General features: G+C 48.2%; 1 protein-coding gene across 3 annotated transcripts in view; it reads left to right on the forward strand.

The window, feature by feature from the left end:
• Positions 1-19350, forward strand: part of ARHGEF9 (Cdc42 guanine nucleotide exchange factor 9) — a 121773-nt gene that overhangs the window by 85008 nt on the left and 17415 nt on the right. For all 3 annotated transcript variants that reach the window (XM_019618249.1, XM_010715344.3, XM_010715346.3), the window contains exons 8-9: positions 1519-1648; positions 9278-9409. In XM_019618249.1, coding sequence (XP_019473794.1) covers positions 1519-1648; positions 9278-9409 — 262 coding nt within the window. The remainder of the gene's footprint in view (positions 1-1518; positions 1649-9277; positions 9410-19350) is intronic.

Here is a 19350-nt window from a genome sequence, read left to right on the forward strand (position 1 = left end):
TCCTGAGCGCTCCTGCTGCAGGTTGGAGCTGGGATTAGGAGAGTTGAACACGATACATGACGGACACTCTGCTAAATGGGCGCACTAAAACCAACCTCTCTTTTTTGTACAGAGATCATTAATGACTAGCTCCATGCCCTGCACCTCTCCCTATCACTATAGCTCCTTTCTGTCCATAGTGACTGACCTTTTTCCCTGCAAGAGCTCATGGATATTTTGAAGACCAGAGTAGCATGTCTCAGTGGCATAGCTTGGTTTCTCCCTTGTGCAGACAGGTTTTTGCTTCTTAGAGATGGCCACAGAAGGGAAGGTGCAACAGATCCTTTGTTGTGCATTGGGATGTGTATGTCAGGCAGCCCATCCTCTATTCTCCTTCACTTTGCTGAAGGACCAGCCCTGATGCTTGGGATTTTGTAGGATTTTTTTAACCCCAGCTGAAATTTCGACTTAAGAATTGAATAAAAATTGATCTCAAAATTTCATCCAGAAAAGGGTGGCCAAATAGCAGATAATATTCCACAGTATGATGTACTGTGCTTGTTTCTTAGTATTTATCCTGTTTGGATCAAATAAGGAAATGAATCTAAAGCTTTTCTCTAATTCACAGCACTCACCCCTATTTTAGCTGTCACCAGTGCAATTCTTTAGCAATAATCAATAAAGCCATTCCCCTCACAGCTGCCTAAGATCACAGTTTTTCTCATTAGTCAGCAGTCAATATCAGCCCTTAAGTTAATAATAAATGATGGTGGCGTTACAGCAGCTGGCCTTGTCTGTCTTTCCGATTGAAATGAACATTAAGGTTCCCTGGAGTGGAAAAGAAGGCACAGGGAGGAAATCAATAGCATTGATTTCAGCATCACTTTTTGAAAAGACTGATCATCATCTTTGCTGGCCCTGGTGGGAAGCTATTTGCACTCTGTGTTATTACACTCACAGGCACGTCCAGGAAAAAGAGAGAATGGTTTTGATTTGCTCACCTGAAGCCTGCAGTGTGAGTAAATGCCACTGGATAGTGCTCTGTGGCTCTCTTGGAGTTACCTTCTGGCCTCGAAGGGGCTCCAACCTGTCTAAGCGAGACATATTTTCAAATGTTCATCCTAAAAACATAGAAATCCAAGCCCAAGGACAGAGCTGATCGAAATGGTCAGACTTTCTCTTAGGGTGCTCTTTGGTGAGCACCTTAAGACTTCAAAGAATGCCATCCACAGCTGCTGCAGATTGGGTTGGCAGAGGCCAGGCTGCTCTCAGTGGGCTTCCAGATGCAAACCATTGAAAAGCTTCTGCCTTCATGTCTCCTACCCGTGCTGTTTTGTTTGCAACCTAGCTGCCCTTTTTCAGTGATCCAGAAAGATGTTGCCAATGCAAAAACACAGCATTGTAGTAACGAGTGGCGAATCCTACCTCCATTTCTTGCTAAAAGGATGGTGAGATTATGCAGCTGACAGTAAGACTGCTATATGTTTCCACCGCACGTCGAGCTCCATTTCACGGGCCCTTCTCTTCTGTGTTCCACAGTGACTACAGGTATGTGGCTGCTGCTCTCGCCGTCATGAGGAACGTGACTCTGCAGATCAATGAGCGGAAGCGGAGACTGGAGAACATTGACAAGATAGCTCAGTGGCAGGCGTCCGTTCTGGACTGGGAGGTACGGAACCTGTGTTAGGGGCTATAAACCCGGATGAAGGCTGTTCCATGCAGCTGTTGGAATTATCCTATGCCGCTCAGCTCGTTTCACACAGCCTGATCTGGGTGTGTGTTGGAGAGGACTTCAGAACTGGGATTAAACTGGGGGCAGAAGAAATGTATATGCAGGCTTTGGAGACGGGACATAAGATTTAAAACATTAATGGTATTTTGAAGAAAATCTAGGGTCCAGTTCCTATTTCACAAACACAACTCTAGAGTAACTTCTGTGATTGAAGTGCTGTTGTCCTGGCAGTAAGAGAGATTAGGATCAAACTCAGTGCGTTCTGACTCTGTGCTTTGTGGCTGGGGAAGAAGTAGGGAAAGCAGTATCAAAAAGCCCTAGAAGTTGTGACTGTTTAAAAAAAATGGCAAAAGCTGGTCTTATGATTAGAAGCCAAGACATTAAGCTGAAGTTATAGATGTTGTCTGCACGTTTAAAATGAGTATCCTCTTAAAGATATTTCTGAGCCAAGTCAATGAATAGCTGCAGTATAATGAACAAGCTGCAAGTACGAGCAAGGCAGTCAGCAGAGGGATTCCTCACTAGCTCTGCTACATTCTGCCACGTGCTTGAAAAGGCAAATCCAAACAAAGCATTTGTTCTTTTTCTCTCATCCTTGAATTTTTTGAATCCCTGTATAAATGCAATCTGTGAGTTGGATTTCTAAGCAGAGCAAAGATGAGCATGTTTGTAAATCACCCTCTGTTCTAAATCACTGATCCGTGTATTCAGCAAGTGATAGAATGGTCTCCCTTCTTTCTTACAGTCACGAAGGTTTGGAATAACTTCACATTCAAATCATTGGGATCACACTGTGTCAGTTACAGTATATGGGGAAGTCACAGAGTTTGTTTGTTGGGAAATGATCTAGGAAGGCAGGGAATAGAGAAAGAGAAATGCAGATGCATTTCTCCTCGTGATTGTGTATCTTCCTTGACTGAATTAGTTTTGTTGTTATAATAAAGGTTAGATTCAGCCCTGGATCTCTTGATAAAACATGTAAGTGCAGCAATCATAGCTGGTTCTTACAGTTTGACGGGCGGTGAGAGCAGAGAATACAGATGATTTGCTTGATTGTTTTATTGTTGTTTGCTGTGCAGAAAGTTCCCTGATACTGACACCCAGGCTCATTTTCAGCATTAGAAAATTGCTCTTGGGGAGGCACAGGACCATCAGATGTATCTTCAGCCTGCAGTATGTTCAGTGCGATGAGCTAATGTGTGTCGTTTGTAAGAAATGCCACGACCCTCACTGTAAATAAATCTAGATTAAGGATGGATCAATTCCAAGTCAGTGAATATTCATATGCAAGTGGAAAGCCAAGGTGACCTCCACACAGGATCTGTGAAACAGCAGTTTCTTCTTCTCTTTCATTGGCTCAGTTGATAATTCATTTTTATTTAGCTGTATCCTTGATAATTCACTCCTACTTAGCCATACCTATTCTTTATCTCCGTCCTATCCTCAGGATCTTGCCAAATCATTTTTCCAAGGGCTTTTTGACTACTTTTCCAGATTTTAAGCACAATATTGCAGCACCATCCTTCAGCTTCTCCTAATACAACAGAACCTGCTGTTGCTGCCACTCAGGGATCCAGCAGGAATAAAGCTACTGCCCTCGTTCAAAGAGAAACACCATTCTTCTCATTCCTGTACTGTGTTTTGGATGGGAACACTAGAGGATGAGATCTAAAAGCTGCAGAGGAGTTTGCTGCTTGATTCTTTCCTCTGAAGTAACCTCTGAACCATCAGACCCCACTGCACAGGTGCCCACATAATGGCCAAGAGGATGCATACAAACAAACCCAAAATACACAGAAGTGAATTATAGCATAATTCAGGAAGAGAGCAGGAGAAATCAAAAACAGTGCCCAGGTGCTTAGATGTGTCCTTGATCTGTATAGTTGCTCTGTATGCACAGCATACCTGGGCTGCTGATCTCCAAAACCCCACGCACTGATCTCAGCCTCTTCCAGGCCATCAGAGCTGGATTTCCTTGCCAGCTTGCAGGGCTTCCAGCTCTCTTCCCTTACAGGTGGGCTTTTAGGGATTGGGAGAGGGCTTTCCTGGTACATCTCCCCAGTCTCTTCCAGTCCCTGGGGAGTGTGCACTGCTTATCTGGATTGGAGAGCAGAATGTGACTCCCAGTTCTTTGGAGGAGAACAGCCAGCTGAGAGAAGGTGACCCCATGTCAACTTTGAGCTTCTGGAAGTGCTTATCCAGTTAAACTCTCACTGAAACAGAGGCAGGAACCCACAGCGGTTACCCTTCCATCTTCCCGTGACCCTAATCCTCCTCTAATTACCCTCAGTACTCAGAAGCACTCCCTTCCCATCCCCTTGTGTGTCCCAGTGGCTTCCTGATCTCTCCAGCTGGCGTGGCCGTGCAAGCAAGCAGTGGAGCATAGATCTGGGGACAGCTCAGTCTTGCTTGGGACAAAAGAAAAGAACCAAGCCCCAAGTACAAAGAAGCAGGAACAACCCCAGGTACAAAGTAGGAACAAGGAGAGTAACGGGCAGCTCCGGCATTTATTTTCTCTCCCCCACCAGAAATCTATCCTGTGCACAAGACAGAAAATCCCTGATCACTACTGTATTTTGCACTCAGTGAATTATTTCAGCAGCAGCCACGAGTGAAGTGGTTTGAATGCTGAATTCCCTCCTTTGGAAAAAAGGTCTGTTTTCCCTTAACGTCTCTTTACTGACAGTGTTGATGCTCTGATTTGAAATAGCTTTTTAATTTCTGAATCTTCCTATGTTTTGTGATAAGATGTTGGAAAAAGAGTTTGAAAAGAGAAGAAAAAATCTGGACCAAGCAAATATTTAGTGAGTGAACATTTAAACCGTTTTTGTTTACAGAGTGTTTGTACTCATATTCTCATAAGGAGAGAGTGTTGGGAATGCATACGTATTGCTGATCCTAAAGCAAATAGAAAAAACAGGGGGTATGTCCTGGCTAATCTGAGCTGGAGGGGTTGTATTGCATCCCGTGGAATTGTGCCTGTGTGTTTCAGGAGTCATTTTTATTCCCTTAAGATTTTCTGCATGGCCTCATGAAGGTGAATTTCAGGGTCAGCAATGGAAAAATGCGGAATTCCTTCAGCTGCCAAAGCCAGGGCTTGTTTTCAGACTGCCACTGAAGAGGGGGCTGCTGATGTGCATTGCAGATGGCACCGAGAAGGGCAGCCCTACTGGTGGGTGCAGCTGGTGGGTGCTGCAGCACCAGGGCGCCAAGCCTGAGGAATCGCTGCTGGCTTTGTACATGGAGTGACTGAGCAAAATCAGGAGGGAAGATTCTGATCTCACTGACTGCTGTAAATTAGAAACAATCCCAATCACTTTGAAATGTGTTCCTGTGTAATTTGTAGGAGCATGGTCTTGACCAGCAAATCTGCTTTGGACTGTTGCCTTGTGTGACTCACTTTTTTGTTTTGGATTTCCGATGCATCGACTAACTTAGAGAGGTGCTGCCCTGCCTGCATGGAATGCTCTAGGACCGTTTGTTCTTTTGGTTGTTAATGGTGTGGAATATGGGGCTTCTACCATGCTGAGACCTTTCAGTGCCCGAGTGCTCTTGTGGTTATGAAGTGCTTCCTGATGCTCAGCCTCTATTTCCCTTTGCTTGGTGCCATCCCCTCACCGGTGGTTCAGTGCCCTCAGGTCAGAGCAGGGATGTGTGAAGGCAGCAGGCAGTGCTGGCATGCAGTTAGCTGCAGTGGGCTCAGAGCAGCGTGCCAGGTCTGCTCTGGGTTAATGTGAAATGTGTCAGACAGAGCCTGTCCTGGGCTACAGCTCTCAAAGGTTAGCCAGCAATGTGTATACAATGGCACTCCAAAGAGACGAGTTCCTCAAAGCCCATCATTTTTTCTACGTCCTTGCAGCCCCAGTTTGGGCAGTGCTGCTTATACAGGTGCCTAGGAAGCAGGACGGAGGTGGCAGGAGTGGCATGACCCTGCCTTCCTCTGCCTGCTCTGCTTGGGACCCCACAGCCTACAGAGAGCACACTGTCAGCCTCTGCCCTCCTTCAGCCCGTGCCAATCCTCCACACATTGCAGAGCTGCTGGGTGATGGCACGGTTCGGGGCTGCTCCAGAGGGAGCTTAAAGAGAAGGTGGATAGCTATGTTTTACATTGTCAGACCATGGCAGGACAAAGGGGAATGGTTTAAAACTAAGAGGGGAGATGCAAGTTAGATGTGAGGAGGAAATTCTTTACTCAGGAGGTGGCGAAGTCGTGGCAGTGCTGTCCAAGGCTGGATGCCCCAGCCTTGGAGGTGCCCAAGGCCACATTGGATGGGGGCTGACAGCCTGAGCTGGTGTGGACAGCCAGCCCATGGCAGGGGTTGGGACTGGATGGGCTTTGAGGTCCCTTCCAACCCAACCGTTCAGTGATTTACAACCTTGCCATTTGCTTGGGCTGTGTCTGCAGTGCCCGCTGCAGCCCTGAGTGCACCCTTGCTCACTGAGTGCCCGCCACAGCTGCCGTGCTGATGGGAAGCAGATGTGGCTCTGGCAGACTGCGGTGCTGCTCCCATCAGCCCAGCTGTGCTTGGAGCAGGGAGCTGTGGCCGGGCTGCTGGTCCCATGGCTGCCATCCCTGGGAGGGATCAGCTGTCCCAGGGCAGCAGTGGGATGTTTGGTGCAGGGCAGAGCCTCGCTCCTAGCCTCGATTAGCTTGAGCCTGCTATTTAAGCAGATTACTTTGGTTTATGCAGATTTCTAGATATTGCTACCCAAGATTCCCGTGGGTTGCCACTTTGGCAGATTGCATGAGTATTAAATTTACATGAAGGGTAAAGGATACGTAATTGCGAAATATAATGAAAACTGTCCTTTTAAATCTCTTCCCATTCTCATTATTTACTGGTCCTTTAAATCAAGACTCAGTGCCCTTAATTATGTAATACATAATAGTTGGCTTCGGCCTAACATTATGTTATTGAATCCAAGAATGACACAGAAAAAAAAAGATGCATGCAACCAACATGCTATTTTCAAAGTGAGGACAGCCTGATGAGAAATCCTCCCAGGGAAAAATCACAACAGGGACTGAAACAGATCCTTCTGCTTTTTTCTTTTCCTCCTTTATTTTTTTTTCCCAGCAACAGAAGGTATCAAAAAAGGAGCCTGATAAAAAGACAACATTTCTCTCGCTTTCCTTTTTTCTGATCTTTCTGTAGCCCAGAGTGCTAATCAGCCTGTCAATCTCTAATTAAAGAACAGCAGTGTCAGGCAGAAGAGAGTCCTGCTCGCTGAATGTTAACTAGGAGAGGGGATTTAGTGCCCAGCAGTAACAGTGAAGAGCATTCATCCAGCAGCACTGCTTATGTGACATCGGTAAAACCCTTTGGTTCCTCCTAGCTCCTTGTTGCAGGGTGATTGCTTATAGCACAGTGGTTACCTGTCGCAGAATGGTCTCTGTAGCACAGCTGGGGAGCTGGGGATTGCTGCCTTCCCATAGCAGCAGAAGCACTGACCTCTGCTCGGAGGCAGGATGAGCCCCAGGACATAGGCATCACTCTGCAGCGCTCAAGAGAGCACGGGGCATGCATCCAGCCCACATCTGCTCCCCGCGCATGCAGGAGTGCTGATGACTGCATGCAGAAGAGGACCCCTCTTCCTTTCGTGCTCTCTGTTTGCAGCTGGATGCTCAGTTCCAACCAGGCTGGCCTGAGGCTTTTTATTACTGACTGGGGCTGCTGCTCAGGGCTGTAGGGCTGGTCCCAAACTGTCTGAACTATGATATTTCCAAATGTGCTAACCCAGCACTGGAAATCATTTGCTTCCAGCCTATAGACTGTATGTGAAAATTATTTTCACAGCATAGAAAATGCAATACAAATCCTATCATTTCGGATCTGATCTTTTTTGTTTAATATTGCTTGCAGGGACTACACAGTTTGGATCTAGCTAATCAAGTAGAAGTGTTTACAGAGCCCTCTGTGTGTCCTCAGGCTTGAGATGCTACCACAGGAGTAAAAGACAAAGCTGCTCTTCTATTTTTAGCAGACAGCCTCTCCTAGGCTTGCCCCCTCTCAGAAAAGCTCCCATCCGTGGGCTTTGTGAATCTTTTTCAGATAAGCTCCCGTTTAGCCAGAGAAGCCCACACTTTCTGAAGCCCGTGCGTTTCCTTCAGAGGAAGAACTGGCACATCCCTGGGTCTTGCTGCCTACCCAGGAGGTCCCACAGCTGGGGTCACCCTAAGGGACCCCATGTGCTGGGCAGGCTGCCCCGATGGGGCCCTCAGCCAGCCAGCTACAGAGCAAGATGGAGAGGGGGATGAGCACCTCACTGGGGCCACCCGAAAGTCCCTGCTGCTGCATGATGCCTCAGTGTCTTAATGAAGCTGCTGTTGTCACAGGGCCCAGGGACTCAGACAGTTGCTTCCAATCAATGCTGGGAGGTTAATTACACATTTACCTGCAGCCTGAAATCCTCACTGAAATGTGAGGGATGAGGAGGGTTGCTGGTTGCTCTGGCACCCGCATTGTAAGTGGGATCAGAAAAGTGCTTGTGCCTGCATGCCCCCAGAGCCCTTACAAGCTGTTTGCTGAGATTTTGGGATGCTCTTGTTATAGAATTGGCTCTAGTTTGGTATCAGAGCCAGAACTGCACCGGTTTCAGAGCCAAACAAAAATAAAGGAATGATCCTCTCCCACTTTCTCCCCCATCACACTCCTTACCTTTGCGCTGAAGTCATCCTGCTCCCTTCTGTGGCGTTTGGAGCGAGGCGCTGAGATGCCCACGGGGCAGGTGGTGGTGAATTCACCCATTTTTAATAAATAGATTTTAATTAACTTTTTAAAAAGTCCAGCTCATCCTAATTAGTGGAGGGTGACTGCATTTGTTCTCTCAGAGAGTGGGTGAGAATGCGCTGTGTTTTCAAGACCATCTGCTCATGAATCCTTAAAAAAAAAATGGGAGAGGAAAACAAGTGTTAGCCACAGGCTGAGACAGGGTGAGGGAATGCTGGCAGCTGGCCGGCCTCACGGTGTTTTGGAGCCGGGGAACTCTTAACGAGAATGCTGTAGGAGGGGGTGATCATCACCTTAAAGCGTGGGGATGGAGGTGGTAGCATGGGGGGTAGTGTTGGTAACTCTGGGGCAGATGATGCAAGGAGCTGGCCTGGCATCTTGAAGGGACTCAAAGGGACATCTCAAGTGTGTTGGGATGCTTTTCCAAAGAGAGATCCTCATGAGCTGGCTGTGGAGCCCAGGGGAGGTTGGAGTCCAGCTGATGGACCTCAGTTTGGGGTTTTAGCTGGGGGTGCCCATAGGATGGGCACTGCGGTGAGAGCTGGGTCTGGGGATGCAGCATGGAGATGGGGCTGCCTGGAGCCCCCATTCTGCTGCTGCTTTGCTCACTGCACTCTGAGCCACAGTGACCATGCGTTGAGTGTCCACACTTGATTTCCTGTCCTCCAGGATGATCCCCCACCTCCAGTTCCTGGCCTGAAGTCAGGCATGGCAGCCTTGAGAGCTGCAGAAAGACCAAAATCTTATTTAATTATTGTTTCTCCGCATCCTACAAAGAGAAGCATGCCCTGCTGGGAGCAGTGGTTCACATGGCCTCATTCTCTGTGCCCTCCAGGGAGACGATATCTTGGACCGCAGCTCAGAGCTGATCTACACGGGAGAGATGTCCTGGATTTACCAGCCCTACGGACGGAACCAGCAGCGTGTTTTCTTCCTCTTTGATCACCAGATGGTTCTCTGCAAGAAGGTAAGGACGTCCAGGCAGTGAGCAGTGCTGCTAAGGACATGTTGGGAATGGTTTTCCAATCCAAAGTGGTTTTTAGGACAAGGTGGCCGTTTGCCGTCTGTGCAGAAGAGGGTATTGGTAGTGCTACGTGCTACTGAATTACAGGGTGGTGAGTATAACATGACGGAGGGATTTTTATGCTAGTAGCAAATTCAGCCTCCCCTTGTTCATTTCATGCCTTTTTCTCATATGCCCCTCGTTTTGGCTTATTGCCTCACTTCTACTTTTGGGTTTTGGCTGCAGCATATGATCTGGGATTAGATAGCCCTATAATTTCTGTACGAACTATGAAGCCTGGCACTTGGGCAGGCAGCTCAATTACTGCATTAAAATGATGCTTGCTGCCTGTTGAAGAACTGTCAGGCAGCTGCTTGGTGTGTAATGGGGTGTACATGTGTCACTCAGAGAAATGCATTTCAAACTTCATCTTCATGTAGCTGCTGTGCTGGTTATAGAGGACATCTCTGCCATGAAACCCACCATGAAGGTGAGAGAAAGGAAGTGAAGAACTAATGTGTTGTAGCACTGATAGCAACAGATGAGCCGTATTTTGGAGTATCAGGCACCAGCATCCCCACTGAATGGCCACAGTGCCACCGAGGTGATCCCAGCTTGTTACCATCACAGCTGTTTGGAGTGAAGTGACAGCTCTGGGTGCCTCTCCCTGCTAGCAGCCCCCACATCGTGGCCATTTGTGCTGCAGCTCCACAGAGCACTGTGCAGAGGGAATCCTTGAGCTGGCTGCAGATACACCCGGGGCTGTGTTCCTGGCACCCAGGGGGTGCTCAGTGAGCTGACAGACCTGCATGGCACGCAGCCTCTGGGGAGTGTCTGTGGCTGCAGGAAGCCGGGGATGGTGTGGGTGGCTCCTGACTCAGTGCACCGCTGCCATGCAGCTCTGCCCTGTGCCTTCGGTGGGTGGCACCTTCTTCTCCTGAGTCATGGTTGACTGAGATTCTGCCTTCTGGAACGTGTGCACTTCCCTCCACCCACCATTGTTGTGCCTTGTACATCTCTCCTGTCTCTGTTACCAAAAAAAAAAAAAGCAAAACAGCAACAATTACAAACTCAGAGAACTGTCAACATGAGTCTGCAAATATGCAGCGGGGCTTAATTTTCTAATCTTGACCTCCTATACTTTGACTGTGACCCTGAATTTCGAATTCGTAAGGCAGCATCCAAGCTGTGCTCTGGAGGGGTGTCAGGCCTTCCTCTGCTCCCAGGAACACCAGATCTGGGATGTTTGCAGCCATCAGACTGAGCAGAGAGTGCTCCACATTTCTCAGCAGGCTGGGGGAGCTCAGGGATGGGATCAGTAGGCAAACAGCATCCCTGTGTCACTGTCCTCTTCCCTTACGCATGCCAGAGTTGCTTTGTGTTGTGCATGTGGCAGCATCATACAAGTGATGCCTCTGCAGGAAAGCAGCCTGTAGGTTGGAGCCAGCAGAGGCAGATCTGGGGGTTCTCAGCTTCACGGCAAGTTCAGGCAGAAGGGCAGAGGCTGAAAACTTATCCGCGAGCCTGACCTTAGGGTCACAAGGACCACTCCAGGCTGTGCTGTGTCGTCCTGTATTTGCTCTTCCAACACCAAGCCGCAGGTTCTGTTTTCCAGAGTGATGTGGTAGGAGAGGAGAGGGGCTGACAGCTGGACTTCCCCATCCTGATGGAGCTTTCCCTGAACGTTGTTAAGAAGCACTGCTGAAGGACAGAATTCGGGGGAGTGTTAGCTCACATTTGGGGGCCACATATTCTACATAAAGTAAATGGGATTGATTTATAGTCCATGTCGTCCTGACCCTGTGTTGAGCTCTGCTGTTATGGATCACAGCCATCTGGCAGTATGCCCTCCGTGCCAGTGCCCACGGGTGAGATCCTGGGGCCTCATTAGTGAAGCAGCACTTACAGCAAGGTGCAGGCAGCCCGGGGGCTGTGTGGTGCTGGTGCTTCATCTGGAGTGGGCAGAGCCCCACAGTTCTGGGCCATCTGCAGCGCAGCCTGGCACCAGGCACAGCAAAAGTGTGTGAGAGCAGTACGTAGCTCGTGATGTGCTTTTGTGTTCCACTTGCACAAGCCCTCAGGGAATTGAAGTTGCTTGAGTTCAGAAGGGCACAGCAAAAAACTCAAGTTGCAGGTTTCTGGAAGATCTCAGAGTCTGGACCAGCCCAGAGCTGCTAGCTCCTCTGCCTTGTATGCAGGGCAATGGAGTCCTTGCAGGCTTCCAAAAGCAGCTGATGCTTTTGGTGCTCCTGGTCTTCCAGGTATGAGTGGTGAGAAAATTCACAGCCAACCTGACTTGTGTTTGCTGAGGTTTGTGTCATCACCGGGTCTGATCAAAACTTTGTGGAGAATCCCAAGGAATCTCCCTCCTCAGAAAATCTCCTGCATATTGGCAGGTGATAAGATTGTTTCTGTGTGGCAGAAACTGCCTGGCGTGCACTTACTCTCTAGGCCAAGGGGTTAGTGGCACTGTCGGTGTCAGTGCTAGGGAGCTCTGCTTTCATTTTGGCTGCTGTGTGTGTTTCCTAAGGACAAGGCACAATCTCAAAAGCCATCCTTGTTTCCACTGCTCGTGCTGGATTGGGATTGTTCCACCAGCCATGCCGGCAGATGGCCTGGGAGGCTTTCAGCAGGACTGTCCTACGCTACCAAGAATTGCCATGTTTCTGCTGCTCCAATCTGGTGTAGCCTGTGCCTGAGCAATCCGCTGTTGGCTATGGCAGGATCTCCAGTATCCAGCTATCCACTTTCAGCAGCAGTTAACATACTTCCATATAAACTCCCCTCTGCTTTGAACATGACTTGCTTTCTGGAGGCTTTGCAATCCCCCCCCTTTCTGTTGGCTGAAAATGTGAAGTAGTGGCATTGTTTTGAGCATCTGGCTGGGATGTTCCTAGGAGGGAGGCTAACTCTCAGGGTGGTTCTTCCCAAGCTCCTGGCAATCCCTGCCCTGTTTGATGCACCTGCAGAGGATCAGCAGTACCACCAGCAGCCATCCGACAGACAGGAGCTCACTGATTGGCACTCAGTGTGCTCAGCAATCTGTCCCAAACATTTCAAACAAAGTTTCAGCATCTGTCTGGACTTTCTGATCTGTGGGCACCCACAGCTCTCTGCAAGTTGGGATTCCCCTCACTACCTGTTGTTACCATGTAGTAGGGGTGAGAAGGGCTGGGAACTGCTCCCAGGCAGGCTCCTCCTTCCTCATATCCCCATCTCTGAGATTTGTCCCAGGGCTTCTGCAATTGTAAGTATATTTAAGTCTGCCTTGCAAAGACTGCATGAGTTAGAGCAGCAGTAGCAGGTGGAAATGCTGGTGACAGCCAGCTCCCAGATATGGCAACCATCTTGCAAAGCAACTTGTGTGGGGCAACGTTCACAAATAAAATTGGTTTCTGAGCTTCACAGATTAATTTATCTGGCTCAAATTGCACCATCAGAAACAGTAGTGGTCAGTTCCCAATATCACCAGGAAATCATTCCTAGAAAGTGAGATTTCAGTCATCCAGGCCTGGGCCACATACTATCAATTATAATCATATCTTGCTATGCTCTAGGTACTAGATGAGCATCTGCTTTTTTCTGTTTGGGGTGACAGTTTGGATATCCCCCAGGCTTCTGAGTGCTGTGGTATTAGGCTGGAAGGACAGTGGGAAGTGGGAAGGGTTCACAGCGCTCCTGCACCAAACGATGCTTTCTGTCCCCTATGATGGGGCTCCATGTTGTGTGTTTTCTGGCAGCACTAAAAGATCAGTGACTGCATGAAACACATTGAGCTTTCACTTGCACATTTTATGTGTCTCTTGCAATCAAGATGCAATGTAAACTCCAGCTTGTGGGTTATTGCTATTGCTGTCTTCCCTTGAGCTCCCGCAGCAAAGCAGGTTGGATGGGAAGCAAAATGAGAGCGGCTTAATAGCAGCAGCAATAGCCAGCCAGAAATAGCTCTGCTGTAGGAAATGTGGTAAATAAAATAATCCTGTCAAACTCCATTGCAGTTCAACTTCCCAAATAGGAAGATAAAAGAGACATTTCTGAGCTCTGTTAGTGGAAGGAGGCCTAGTTCTGTATCACTTCTGCTAAGACACAGAGGTAATCTTCACACCATCACTAGGGCCTGGCTTTTATTGCAGCCCATTAGTGCTCACGGGGCTATCTGAAAACCTTGTTTGCAAACACAGCGCAGCGTGGGGATGACTCTTGTGACTTCAAGTGGCTTTTCACTCACAAGGCACAGTTCGAGTTTTGCAGCACCTCCCACCCTTGCTCTGTCCATCCCAGCAATACAGATCCCACAGAATGACACACATTGGGCCCGGGTCTGCCTGCGGCAGGGTCAGCTGTGTTGCCCTGTGCTGAGCAGTGGGGAGGAACGTGGCAGCGTGTTGCACTCACAGGCGTTCTGCAGTCTGAGGTAATGACATTGCGAAGGCCAGTGCTGCTGCTCTGGCACTGCCATGCAGGCTTGGGGGGCCGCTGGGATGCAGGGGATGGGCAGAGAGCAGCAGGTCAGCCAGGAGCAGACACCTCCGCCAGGGGCAGAGGAAGGCTCCAGGCTGTTGTTGCCAATGTAATGGTGAAATCCAGAAAGGGCTGAATTTAGAGGCTCTTTCACAGTCTGTGATTTCCATTCTCAATAGGGAATGGGTTTAGCCTACTCATGTAACTATATAGAAATGCAAGATGCTGTACAGCATTCTCTGTGCCCCATTTATTGTTCTTGGAATTGCGGTAGGTGTACATCTGGCTCAACAGCTGATAATGCAACCCTGCTGCTGTGGTGTCCTGTCAGCAGCACGGCTCCACAGCCCTGGGAACAAAGCAGACAAGATGTGTCTGCAGAAGGGCTCCCCATCCCTTCCTGCTATGGGTGCCTTGGAAAGGCACTCGCCTCACTGCTTCGCATCCAGCATGACTGGGCTTGAGCTGGAGCAAGGCATGAAAATGCCACTGATGTTCCACTAAATACACTGAGCAAAAATAGCATCTCCACATAAATGCTTTCGGCTCCAGTCCTCCCCCACTCAGAACCCACACTGCAGCTTCATGGAGCTGGCAAGGATGGATCAAGCATCTGTAACCAAACTCAGGAGACAGACATTGCTGAATAATTTGGCAGGAATCTGCCGACCTCCCCAGCACAGCTGTCTTTGTGCAGAAAGAGTTACATAAACCCAGACTCAAGAGGTTGCGGGCTCCCATCTTCACATGGCAGCCCCTGGGGCAACTATAACTTGTCCCATTCTAGGCAGCATACAGGGCTGTAACATCACCCTCTGTCCTTCTGAGCCCCTGCTGGTTCAGCCCAAAGCACGGTGCCTGATGGGACGAGAGCAGTGTTCACAGCTGCTGGCATCCAACCGCTCAGCAGGACTTGGATTTATTTTCTGATATCAAGAATGTTTAGGGCAAAAATCTTAAAAAGGGCTCATTGAGTTTTGGGCAGAGCAGAGGCCCAGTTCTGCAGCAGACTGTGCAGTGCGGTGAGAATGGTGCGTGACTGTCCCAGCCTAAAAAACAGCCCGCAGTGGGGCTGGGTTAAAGGAATGAATGTAACTGAAAGCTGTGTCCTTAGTGTTCCTGACAAGCGGGCCGTGCTGCTTTCTTCAAAGGGTCGCTTTAAGGTAAATTAGATTTTAAAAATGTAGGCACTGAGTCTTTTTTTAAAAAGCCAAAGAACGTTGAAAGCCCTTATGACTAAAGATACCCAAAGACATGGCGAAGTGGCAGCATGCCATGCGCTCATTGCTCACGGCAGGCTGGGCAGAACGGAGATGGGGAGCAGGCAGGCAGGAAAACCAGGGCGAATTTCAGGAGGAAATGGAAAAACCCTGCTCCCTCCCTCTGCAGATGCAGATCCCTGTTCTGCTCTGCACCCCCTGCCCAGGCCAATGACAACCCACTGCACAGGAGGCTCAGACCCACAGCCAAGTCGAAAACACAGCTCAGCCTTTTCCAGACTGGTGTCTGGCTGTCATTATAATGGACCCCGTTTTAGTCTGTTGTCAATTTCAGTATCAACTCTTCACTATTTATCGACTTTTTCAACCCAGCACTTCACCAAGCTGCAAAGTTTCATGCTCAGCAGGGCCTCTTCCTTCAGCCTCATCCCTGCATTCCTGTTCCCCTGTGATGCCTGAAGATCCCATCGGCTTCTGGGCAAGGACAGTCTTTGTGATTGCTGCTTGTTAACACAAAGCACACTGCTGCCTCGCTGCCTCATCCTTGTTGGATTCCACTGCTGGCTATTTGGAGTAAGCCCTGGCTGTGCCCTCTCCTACATGTACACAGCACAGTGCGCACAACATTCCAGCCCTGGGAGCAGGCGCAAGTGCTGCTGTTCTTTCTTATCAAGCTTTGGGCTGGTACATAATGGCCATCAGGGGCTTTGGACTGGTACGGAAATGCCATCAAGGGCTTTGGGTTGGTAAAGAAATGCCATCAAGGATTTCCAGTGTGTGTCTTTCAAAGATTACTTATTTGCAGCTCCCAGTTGCCCTTTAAAATACGAAGATAGCATTATGCCATTAGAGGGCTAGGGAGAAAATCTGCAGTGAGCCCCAGGCACCCAGAGTGCCATCAGAACATGCAGGGGTTTGTAATCAGGGAACAACGACCTGCAAATGGAATGAGAAACTTGTAGCAGATTATTCTGGGGTTGGCATCTTTTATGTTGTCAGTTCATAAAGGGGTCTAATGACTCATGGCTGGAAATGGCTCTTGCTCTGCAGATGATTTGTTTTACGCATGAGAAGTAGAGTGTGACCTAGCATAGAGTAAACTTGAAAAAATGGGCCACCCTCAAATCATAATGCGTCTTAGGACCTTGCAGTCCCTCCTGGCGTGCCACCCACCATTATCCATCTATCTCTGTGTATTTCCTGTATGCCCATATAGAGGAGTTTCTGGAAGGCACAAAAGTGGCTACATGCTGAGGTGCAGCAACCCATTGCCCGGACACATACTGGGCCAGGTCCTCTCCAGAGGCTGCCTGGGGAGCAGCTGGGGATCCATCCTGTTCCCCAGCACCTACAAGTCAGTCTGTGCTGTCCTTTGTTGCAGGAAGCATTGGAGTTGCCAAGAGTCTGCCTACTGCAGTATATCCCAAAAGCACAACTCCTCTGTGTGTCAGCTCCCATTAGACCTTACCTAGTCTCAAGCCCCATGCTGGGACTGTTAGGGGAGGCAGCACAGGATCTTTGCACCAGAAAGAAGCTCACTTACTCCCGATCCCTTTCTTAGTTCTTTCCAGGCAGAACTCACCCCAGACCTTGCCCTCCATGTGTGTGAAAGATACAGCGTGCCCTTTTCTGCCAGAGACAACAGCCCTGAGCAAGGGAATGCAGGCATCTGATGCGAACAGTGCTCAGCTGAGCCCCGTGATGGAGAAGGAAATTTCTTCCTGCTTAATCTCTTAAGTAGCTTCTAATTCTGAAGCCATTTTGCAGGCAGATTGCCCTCCTTGTGATTAATATTCTCTTTGCTCTGCAGCAGCAGGGGGCTCCTGCAGGGCACTGCACAACTCCTGCGCGCAGAGGCAGCGCCTGCCCGCGTGGCTGCGGGTCCTCGCAGCAGGAAAACGTGATGGATTAGAGCTAGCGAGCAGGAGAAAGCAGCACTGCAGTAAGAGTTATCGAACAGTCAGATTTACAGGTGCAATTCTTTATCCACATGGCTGTATCTGGTGTAATAACTTGGGGGTAAGTGTGTAATTCTTTGTGGAAGCTACATTATAGCTTCCGATTTTCCTGTTGAAGACCAGCCTTGATTTCCTGATGTCAGGCGCTAGTCAGATTTTTTTCCTTCATGCCCAGCTAGAGAAAGTTGCCTCCCCCCCTTGGAGAAAGAACAGCAAGCAGGGTAGGCTCCAGTCCAGGTGGGAGCAGGAGGACGGGGCCCAAGCAGGTCCTCCCCTGGAGCACTGCAAAGCTCTGAGAACACAAACACAGAGAGCAGAGCGGTGGAAGGTTTATGTAACATGTCACAACTTTGTTTTGTGCTCCCATCAAATACGTATTTTTTTGCTTCATCTTTTCCTTGTAGATTCTTAGTACGTATTATGTGAACAGACTGCAGAGCATTTAATTCAGAAGAGTTTAATTAACCTCAGCTAGCGAAAAGAAAAAGAATGTACAGGAGCTGTAGGGTAAAAAAAGATCATATTTAGACAAATAAGTGCAAATGACCTAAATGCATCAATTTTCTTAAGAGCCACACAATGCAGTCTGGATGCAGTCTGCAGAGACTGCAGGTTTATGTCACTGCTCCTTGTGTTCGCTGTCCCGGTCGGTGCCTTGGGGCTTCCCTCACGCTGCCCCTCAAGTCCATAACGATCCTACCTGCTCTCATCCCTTTTCTTCTCCATCTGTTGCCTTTCTCTTAGACACATCAAAACGCAGAGCTGTAAGGACCCCAGGAGATTAGCTCTTCCCTTGTAGGATTAAGAGCACTCAGATCTTCTCTGACAGATGTTTATCTAACCCTATTTTTGAAAATCTCCAAGGAATGCTGTCTCAAGACTTCTCTATTTTGTCTGTTTTAGTGCTTAGCTACTCTTACAGCTGGAAAGATCTTTTTTCATGTATCTAATCCTATTCCCCTTTATAGTAAATTAAGTCAAGCCACAATCAAGATGGAGAATAATTGATCTCTTCAAAGAATTTTTCATGTTTTTGGAACAGTGATAGCACATTCCTTTTCATTTATGTTCTTTCTGGACTAACAGCTCTATTTCTTCGGCTTTTCCCAATGATCAAGATCTTATTTTTTTTTCCCTTTGTCTTTTTACATTTTCTTGCACTTATTTAACTCTTTGGGTCTTTTTTCAGTGTGACATTAAAAATTGGGCAGTGTAAAGCAACTGGTCTTCATGCTGGCTCAGCTATAGCCAGGATGCAAGATAATACTACACTGATATAACAGCATGTAAACAAAACCAATGTCTGTAGTTCAGTAATTTCCTCTTGACGTCTCGTATGGTATCCACGGGGCGATCAGAAGTAGCACTGTTCCAGCTGCAGTTTCTGCCATCTCCTAAGCCTGAGCTCCTTTCACCAGTGCAGCTACCTCCATCGCTGATAAATCTCCATCTGTGTGCACCTATTTGCTTTGTCCCTCTGACATGTAGTACTTACCAGCCCATTTAAGCAATCTGTTTTCATCTTCCACCACACATCTGTTTTCCTTTATCTTGTGTGTACTTGTTTGGTTCAGCTTATGTGCTTGAAGAAGGGAAAGGCAGACACAGTGTGCAGAGCAGCAGGGCTCATTTCTCTATCCTGCCATGGCCCTCCTGTCTGCTTCTGCCACGAACCACACAAAGCAGTGCTGCTCTCATATCCCATTTTTGTCCCAAATTTTGATTTTCTTGTCCACATGCAGAGGAAGTTCCTTAAAACAGGGCTTTGACCTTGTTTGCCAGTTACGTAGCTCAGATGAACTCCTAAATTTTGTTGGAACCAATTGCATTTTCATCCAAGTGCATTTGAAGATGCCAGTGCTTGGCAAGGAGTTAAGTAATACCTGTTTTTTCTTTAAGATCTGTAAGAACATATGTGATAGAATATCTGTGGCTCAAGTAATTATTATTGTTCTGATACTATGGATGTTAAAATTTAGTCAATTAGTAAATGATATTGGTTTATTGAGTATAGGCACAGAGAGTGGAAGAAAAGAGAAGTAGCAGCAGACAGCTAATCATCCCAGATGATGGTACCCAGGTACAGGTATCAATCTGCTCTATGGACTGAGCTTTCCCAATGCCAAGTGTAACGAGCCATATGCACACAGTGCTATGGGGTACAGGTGCTGGAGTCTGTAGCCAGTGGGTGGGGAATGGTGCTTCCTTTATGGAAGCAGGCGAGCAGTGCTCCATCGGCACAGAATGGTGATTGCCTCTCAGGGCT

The sequence above is a fragment of the Meleagris gallopavo genome, chromosome 9 (genome assembly GCF_000146605.3).
Source record: "Meleagris gallopavo isolate NT-WF06-2002-E0010 breed Aviagen turkey brand Nicholas breeding stock chromosome 9, Turkey_5.1, whole genome shotgun sequence".
In the NCBI taxonomy this organism is placed as follows: domain Eukaryota; kingdom Metazoa; phylum Chordata; class Aves; order Galliformes; family Phasianidae; genus Meleagris; species Meleagris gallopavo.